General features: G+C 61.2%; 1 protein-coding gene across 1 annotated transcript in view; it reads left to right on the top strand.

Annotated features, from left to right (window-relative positions):
* Nucleotides 1–6,866: 6,866 nt before the first annotated feature.
* The window catches only part of EMIHUDRAFT_466668 (methylcrotonoyl-CoA carboxylase), a gene marked incomplete at its 5' end in the record, with an annotated part of 6,721 nt that continues 4,685 nt past the window's right edge, over nucleotides 6,867–8,902 (top strand). The window contains 6 exons of the mRNA XM_005791703.1: nucleotides 6,867–6,978; nucleotides 7,202–7,375; nucleotides 7,513–7,566; nucleotides 7,851–7,918; nucleotides 8,016–8,093; nucleotides 8,715–8,733. Of these exons, the coding sequence (XP_005791760.1) occupies nucleotides 6,867–6,978; nucleotides 7,202–7,375; nucleotides 7,513–7,566; nucleotides 7,851–7,918; nucleotides 8,016–8,093; nucleotides 8,715–8,733 (505 nt within the window). The remainder of the gene's footprint in view (nucleotides 6,979–7,201; nucleotides 7,376–7,512; nucleotides 7,567–7,850; nucleotides 7,919–8,015; nucleotides 8,094–8,714; nucleotides 8,734–8,902) is intronic.

Below are 8,902 nucleotides of genomic sequence, written 5' to 3'. Positions count from 1 at the left end.
GGTCGCCTTGCTCGTGTCGGGGTGGGGCGGGGTTGTGGGGTGGGGATGTTGGGGTGGGGTGGGCGGGCGCCGGAGTGGGAGTCGTGCGACTGCTCCTTCCTGTGGTGTGGGGGCGACGGCTTCTTTCTGAGGATGCCGTCGCCCGCGCCTTGTCTGTCGCATGAATCGAACTGACAGAGGTGTGGCACCTTCCGAACGCCTGGCGAGGAGCTGCTGCACTGCCCCCAAACGCGCTCGGGCAGCACGTCGGCGCGTCTGCGGGGTGAGTGGAGGTGAAACTAGGCTTGCTGGCACGCACATCCCGCACCACCCCCACGCCAGCGCGCACCATTCCGCCGTCCCACCTCACAGCCAAGCGCGATCGCCGACGCACGCAGCGACGCCGAGCGGTGGCCTCGCAGACGACGAGCGCGATGAGGCCGCCGCGCCGCCGACGTGGCCGGCGCGTGCCAGCCGCTGGCCCGTCCAGCGTGGCGGGACCGGCTATCCCATCCGCATTCGGAAGCAGCTCTCGCGATATATATCACTTTCGACGTCTTGAGTTTTGGGGGACGCTGAGGCGCCGTCAATGGGGCCGCCGGTATCGTTTCGAATGCGATCTCGGGCGGGAGCCCTGGAGAGCCCTGACGAATTACGGCAGGTTTTTGGATTTCGTTTAAAAGAAAGGCGGGCGCGTTTCTTTTGCGAGCGAAAGAGAAGATTATTCCAAAAAGAAGAATTTAAACAAAACAACTAAGAAGTGCACGCATTCGCGTTCTCGTCGCGGGCGGGGGGCCGGGGGCTGGTGGTGGGGGTGGGGGTGGGGGGGTTCGGGGCGGGAGGTGTCGGTGTCGGTCGTGGCTTTGCAACGGTGTTTTGGCGTGTGTGTGCGCGTGTCCGAACCCACCCTCTGGCGGTCCCACGAAAAAGAAATTCGTTCGCGCACCAGAGTCATGGTGAGTAATAAATAAACAGAGCAGTCATCTCCAGGGAGAGATGGGCGACGCATGGTGAGTACTGTTGCCGGTGTATTTCTTTTTCTCCCAGAAAAAGAAAGTTTCCGGATCCCCCGCCCAATTCCTGGGCGTATAGGGCACGCTCAAAACCCTCTCCTCATTCCCCTTTTTGTCGTTTTCACCCCCCCCCCCCTCCCCTCACCCACCCTCCTTTTATTTCCCGCTTTTAGCTCCGAGAGGTTTGGTCGGTGTGGAGCGGAGCCCGTATTGTACGAGTAGGCCTGTCGATCGCGACGGCCTTGGTTCTCACCTCCCGGCCACCTGCAGCCCGCTCGCAGGTAGCCATCCGATAAGCCATTCACAGCGACAGCTGTGACGGCGCCTCACGTGCTCGGCTTTCACAAAGTCGATCGCCGATCTCCTTGCTCGCGAGCGATGCACACTGCCCCGCTGCGTTTGCTCGCTCGCTCACACTGCACGATTCGCCCCTCCCGCCACACCCTGCGAACCGTAGGTGGTTGGGCAGGCCCCTTCGGGCCCAGCATGCATAGCCGGCGCGCTGCCTGCAGCTGGCCCACGCCGCGAAGAGCCCGCTCGCCCGCGCCCCAGCCCCGCCAGCCCGCGCGACCTCGTTGTCTCAGCGATCTGCCGAATTGCGAGCCCGATGCGATCTCACCATGTGACTGATACATGGTTAGAGGCGCTAGCCTCCGCTGCGGATGGCGTGTGCGACGTGTGACACCATGTGACTGATACATGTGTGCAACACCATGTGAGTGATACATGGGCCAGCGGCGTCAGCCACCGCTGCCGAGCGGCAAGTCCAATACACGGCTGTGTACCCGTTGCGGGTGTAAAAGCGTGTGACACCGTGTGTATGATACACGGTCTAACTGCCTTAGCCACCGCTGCCGAGCGGCAAGTGCGACACACCCGACCCGTTGCGGGCGGCGGCTGAGAGCCATTGCGCGCACAGCTCGACTTGTGCCACTGCATGGCACTATAGCGAGATGCTAATCTCTCGCTCAAGAGATGAGACAATCTCCCCGCCGAGCTCGTTCACACCGCGTGTTCACAGCTCGACTTGTGCCACTGCATGGCACTATAGCGAGATGCTAATCTCTCGCTCCAGAGATGAGACAATCTCCCTGCCGAGCTCGTTCACACCGCGTGTTCACAGCTCGACTTGTGCCGCTGCATGGCCCTATAGCGAGATGCTAATCTCTCGCTCCAGAGATGAGACAATCTCCCTGCCGAGCTCGTTCACACCGCGTGTTCACAGCTCGACTTGTGCCGCTGCATGGCCCTATAGCGAGATGCTAATCTCTCGCTCAAGAGATGAGACAATCTCCCTGCCGAGCTCGTTCACACCGCGTGTTCACAGCTCGACTTGTGCCGCTGCATGGCGCTATAGCGAGATGCTAATCTCTCGCTCCAGAGATGAGACAATCTCCCTGCCGAGCTCGTTCACACCGCGTGTTCACAGCTCGACTTGCGCCGCTGCATGGCACTATAGCGAGATGCTAATCTCTCGCTCAAGAGATGAGACAATCTCCCTGCCGAGCTCGTTCACACCGCGTGTTCACAGCTCGACTTGTGCCGCTGCATGGCACTATAGCGAGATGCTTATCTCTCGCTCAAGAGATGAGACAATCTCCCTGCCGAGCTCGTTCACACCGCGTGTTCACGGCTCGACTTGTGCCGCTGCATGGCACTATAGCGAGATGCTAATCTCTCGCTCAAGAGATGAGACAATCTCCCTGCCGAGCTCGTTCACACCGCGTGTTCACAGCTCAACTTGTGCCGCTGCATAGCACTATAGCGAGATGCTAATCTCTCGCTCCAGAGATGAGACAATCTCCCTGCCGAGCTCGTTCACACCGCGTGTTCACAGCTCGACTTGTGCCGCTGCATGGCACTATAGCGAGATGCTAATCTCTCGCTCAAGCTCTCGCCCAAGACCGATGCATGGCACTATACCGAGATGCTAATCTCTCGCTCAAGAGATGAGACAATCTCCCCGCCGAGCTCGTGCACACCGCGTGTTCACAGCTCGACTTGTGCCGCTGCATGGCACTATAGCGAGATGCTAATCTCTCGCTCAAGAGATGAGACAATCTCCCTTCCGAGCTCGTTCACACCGCGTGTTCACAGCTCGACTTGTGCCGCTGCATGGCACTATAGCGAGATGCTGATCTCTCTCTCAAGAGATGAGACAATCTCCCTGCCGAGCTCGTTCACACCGCGTGTTCACAGCTCGACTTGTGCCGCTGCATGGCACTAGCGAGATGCTAGTCTCTCGCTCCAGAGATGAGACAATCTCCCTGCCGAGCTCGTTCACACCGCGTGTTCACAGCTCAACTTGTGCCGCTGCATGGCACTATAGCGAGATGCTTATCTCTCGCTCCAGAGATGAGACAATCTCCCTGCCGAGCTCGTTCACACCGCGTGTTCACAGCTCGACTTGTGCCGCTGCATGGCACTCTAGCGAGATGCTAATCTCTCGCTCAAGAGATGAGACAATCTCCCCGCCGAGCTCGTTCACACCGCGTGTTCACAGCTCGACTTGTGCCGCTGCATGGCACTATAGCGAGATGCTAATCTCTCGCTCAAGAGATGAGACAATCTCCCCGCCGAGCTCGTTCACACCGCGTGTTCACAGCTCGACTTGTGCCGCTGCATGGCACTATAGCGAGATGCTAATCTCTCGCTCAAGAGATGAGACAATCTCCCCGCCGAGCTCGTTCACACCGCGTGTTCACAGCTCGACTTGTGCCGCTGCATGGCACTATAGCGAGATGCTAATCTCTCGCTCCAGAGATGAGACAATCTCCCCGCCGAGCTCGTTCACACCGCGTGTTCACAGCTCGACTTGTGCCGCTGCATGGCACTATAGCGAGATGCTAATCTCTCGCTCCAGAGATGAGACAATCTCCCTGCCGAGCTCGTTCACACCGCGTGTTCACGGCTCCACTTGTGCCGCTGCATGGCACTATAGCGAGGTGCTAATCTCTCGCTCCAGAGATGAGACAATCTCCCTGCCGAGCTCGTTCACGCCGCGTGTTCACAGCTCGACTTGTGCCGCTGCATGGCACTATAGCGAGATGCTAATCTCTCGCTCAAGAGATGAGACAATCTCCCTGCCGAGCTCACACCGCGTGTTCACTGCTCAACTTGTGCCGCTGCATGGCACTATAGCGAGGTGCTAATCTCTCGCTCCAGAGATGAGACAATCTCCCTGCCGAGCTCGTTCACACCGCGTGTTCACAGCTCGACTTGTGCCGCTGCATGGCACTATAGCGAGATGCTAATCTCTCGCTCAAGAGATGAGACAATCTCCCTGCCGAGCTCGTTCACACCGCGTGTTCACAGCTCGACTTGTGCCGCTGCATGGCACTATAGCGAGATGCTAATCTCTCGCTCCAGAGATGAGACAATCTCCCCGCCGAGCTCGTTCACACCGCGTGTTCACAGCTCGACTTGTGCCGCTGCATGGCACTATAGCGAGATGCTAATCTCTCGCTCAAGAGATGAGACAATCTCCCCGCCGAGCTCGTTCACACCGCGTGTTCACAGCTCGACTTGTGCCGCTGCATGGCACTCTAGCGAGATGCTAATCTCTCGCTCAAGAGATGAGACAATCTCCCTGCCGAGCTCGTTCACACCGCGTGTTCACAGCTCGACTTGTGCCGCTGCATGGCACTATAGCGAAATGCTAATCTCTCGCTCAAGAGATGAGACAATCTCCCTGCCGAGCTCGTTCACACCGCGTGTTCACAGCTCAACTTGTGCCGCTGCATGGCACTATAGCGAGATGCTAATCTCTCGCTCAAGAGAAGAGACAATCTCCCTGCCGAGCTCGTTCACACCGCGTGTTCACGGCTCGACTTGTGCCGCTGCATGGCACTATAGCGAGATGCTAATCTCTCGCTTCAGAGATGAGACAATCTCCCTGCCGAGCTCGTTCACACCGCGTGTTCACAGCTCGACTTGTGCCGCTGCATGGCACTAAGCGAGGTGCTAATCTCTCGCTCAAGAGATGAGACGATCTCCCTGCCGAGCTCGTTCACACCGCGTGCTCACAGCTCAACTTGTGCCGCTGCATGGCACTATAGCGAGCTGCTAATCTCTCGCTCAAAGAGATGAGACAATCTCCCTGCCGAGCCCGTTCACACCGCGTGTTCACAGCTCGACTTGTGCCGCTGCATGGCACTATAGCGAGATGCGAATCTCTCGCTCAAGAGATGAGACAATCTCCCTGCCGAGCTCGTTCACTCACACCGCGTGTTCACAGCTCGACTTGTGCCGCCGCATGGCACTATAGCGAGATGCCAATCTCTCGCTCAAGAGATGCATGGCACTATCCCGAGATGCTAATCTCTCGCTCCAGAGATGAGACAATCTCCCTGCCGAGCTCGTTCACACCGCGTGTTCACAGCTCGACTTGTGCCGCTGCATGGCACTATAGCGAGATGCTTATCTCTCGCTCAAGAGATGAGACAATCTCCCTGCCGAGCTCGTTCACACCGCGTGTTCATAGCTCGACTTGTGCCGCTGCATGGCACTATAGCGAGATGCCAATCTCTCGCTCAAGAGATGCATGGCACTATCCCGAGATGCTAATCTCTCGCTCCAGAGATGAGACAATCTCCCTGCCGAGCTCGTTCACACCGCGTGTTCACAGCTCGACTTGTGCCGCTGCATGGCACTATAGCGAGATGCTAATCTCTCGCTCAAGAGGTGAGACACTCTCTCTGCCGAGCTCGCCATGTGATCGATACATGGCAAGGCCCATCGCGAGCGCTAGCGCGAGATCACAATCTCGTTCATATCGCGAGATCACAATCTCGCTCAAGAGATGAGACAATCTCGCTGCCGAGCTCATTCACACCGCGTGTTCACAGCTCGACTTGTGCCGCTGCATGGCACGATGGCGAGATCGCAATTTCGCTCAAGAGATGAGACAATCGCTCTGCCGAGCTCGCTCAGCCGCGTGCGTTCACAGCTGCCTCAGCGAGATGCGCTCAGCGAGCCTGCACGCCGCCCGTAGCTCACACGAAACGCTAGTAGGCGGGTGGCGTCGTGGAGCACGTGGAGGGCTTGGCTGCCCCTCCCGTGAGTCACGGCGTCTGGTGGTCTCGCAGGGACCACCACCCCGCCACCCCGGGGCGGCGTGCGAGCGGTACTCCAGCAGGTCAAGCGTGAGGCGACCCGCCAATACGCTTGGCCAGCTCGGAGCGACGACGACCGCTCGCACGCTGCGACACCTCCCGGGGACAAGGCATAGGAGCGCTTCTACGAAGCAATCTGTCGCCTCCAGGCCACTCTGCGGTAGCACACACACGTGCGTGAACACGATGCGCACCCGAATGCACCACTCCTATCCTTCGGGGGCGGAAAGTGGTGCGGTGTGCGTGAACACGATGCGCACGTTAGCACAGCAACCGTAGCTAACAGACAGCGACAATTGCATAGCGACTAGACAGCAGCTTCAACAGCAACAGCAGTAGCGAGAGCAACAGCAGCAGCAGCAGCAGCAGCAGCAGCAGACGAGAGCTACCCTTCGCTTGCATTCGAGTACACTAGTGACTCGCACTAGTTCGCTCCCTAGGACGAGCGACTCGCGCACGCCAGGGAGAACAATACATCCCCCCGGTTTGGGGCTCATCATGATTATGGGTTTCTTTTTCACAAGATGCAAACCTACCGCGGTAGGTTTGCATCTATTTTGGCGCGAACGCCCGCCGGCGCCAAAATAGATGCAAACCAACCGCGGTTGGTTTGCATCTATTTTGGCGCGAACGCCCGCCGGCGCCGCCTTTCAGTCAGAACCGCCGTACCCTGGCTGGAAGCCCGCGAAGCCCAGCTGTGTGGGAAACCAAGAACAAAAAGGGGCACCGCGTCGGACCACACACAGGCACAAACTCTTCAATGCCCCAAAAGGAAAAAACATACAAAGAGGCCGCCTTCCGCCCGAATTCTTCTTACCGGACGGAGCCGACTCTGCGGCAGAATGCTGCCTGGTCGGCCGCCGCTGAAGCGGGTGCGTCGTTTCCCCGACGCACGTGCCCCGGCCGCGGCCGGTGCCTCGGCGCACAGCGCCGCGGGCCGCTCGGGCCGCGCCGAGGACAGCGCCGACGCCCGCCGCTGCCGCTCGCCTGCGCAGCGCCGCCGCTGCCCTGCGGCACTGCCGCCCATCGCCCGGCCCTCACCGTGCCACCGCACACTCGGATCGCGTCCGACGCCGCCCGCGCCTCTTCCCATAGGCGGGGTGAGCGGCCGGCGGTCGTTTCGCCGGCGGCTGCGCTCGACGGCGCGGCGGCGTGTCGGGCGCTGCGGAGAGCGCGTTGCTGGGAGGTGCGGCCGGAGGCGGGTCGGCCAGGGTGTGCGCGTCGTCGATGCGACACCACCGGTGCGCGAGCCGATCGCCGACACCACCGGTGCGCGCCGCCGCCCCGCCGCCGCCGCGGCCTCCTCCCTTCCCTCCGCCACCCTCGCCACCGCCACCGCCACCCACCGACACAACGCTCACATTGCCACCGCTCCCCCCCACCCACCCCCCTCCCCCCCCTGCCAGGAGGTCTGTGCCGGCGCGGAGGAGTGCCAGGACGGCGACCACGCGGCGCGCGAGGTGACTCGAGAGAGTGAGATTTACGAGATGACTGAGAGGCATGATTCTTGCTCGCAGAGATCGCCCGAGATCAACCGAGATCGCCCGAGATTGACTGATGCTCTTACGATGCGCGCCCGTTAACACCGAGATCGCCCATCTGCATGCGAGGCGACTCGAGATTGCCCGAGATTACCCGACATGCGCCGTGAACACGGAGAACGCCCGAGAGTGTCCGAGATCACCCGAGATCACGCGAGATCACCCGTGATCTCCCGAGATCGCCCGAGATCGCCCGAGATTAGGTCCGCGAGACGCTCGCGCGCGAGCAGGTCGAGCCGCACGCCTTCCACTCGACCTCGCTGCGCTCGAGGCGCATTTCTCTCCCTCTCTCCCTCTCCCTCCACCCCTCCCCCCCCCCCGCCCCCACCCCCCCCGCCCCCCGCCCCCCCGCCCCCCCCCTCCCGCAGGTTGCGGCGGCGGGCCTGTCCTTCATCGGCCCGCCCGGCTCCTCCATGCGCGCGATGGGCTCCAAGGAGCAGCAGCCTGTGTCCGCGCGGCGAGGGCGCGGGAGCGGCCGCCCCCTCCGACCCTCTTCCCGGACGCCCCCCGCTTGTGTAGGACGCGGCCAAGCGGCTGATGGAGGCGGCGGGCGTGCCGCTGCTGCCCGGCTACCACGGGGAGGACCAGGCGTACGAGACGCTGTCCGCCGAGGCGAGAGACCGCCGAGAGACCGCCGAGAGAGAGCCGAGAGACCGCCGAGAGACCGCCGAGAGATTGCCGAGAGATTGCCGAGAGATTGCCGAGAGATTGCCGAGAGATTGCCGAGAGATTGCCGAGAGATTGCCGAGAGATTGCCGAGAGATTGCCGAGAGACCGCCGAGAGATCGCCGAGAGACCGCCGAGAGATCGCCGAGAGATCGCCGAGAGACCGCCAAGAGGCGGCCGAGAGACGGCCGAGAGGCGGCCGAGAGACCGCCGAGAGGCGGCCGAGAGGCGGCCGAGAGGCGGTCGCACGAGGCGCTGTTCGCTGTGGCCCACACGGGGCAGACGGCGGGACTGGTCTGCGCGAGACCGCCCCCCCCCCCCCCCGGGCCCTACGGGGTACTGCTGGCGCATGCCCTGCCACACGCTGTACACACCTCTAGCCCCCGAGGGTGTGCTAGCAGACGCCCTCAGACGCCACACGTGAGCGCAGGAATCTCTCTCTCTCTCTCTCTCTCTCCCTCTCTCTCTCGGTCTCTCCCTCTCTCCCTCTCTCTCTGTCTCTCTCTCTCTCTCTCTCTCTCGCTCGATATCATTCTCTCCCTCTTCCGTTTTCTTCCCCTGACGACCGGACCCGGGGGCCGCGCCTTCT

The sequence above is a fragment of the Emiliania huxleyi genome, assembly GCF_000372725.1.
Source record: "Emiliania huxleyi CCMP1516 unplaced genomic scaffold EMIHUscaffold_110, whole genome shotgun sequence".
Lineage (NCBI taxonomy): Eukaryota > Haptophyta > Isochrysidales > Noelaerhabdaceae > Emiliania > Emiliania huxleyi.
Note: the sequence above shows the minus strand (reverse complement) of the source record. Positions and strands in the feature narration are given on the sequence as shown.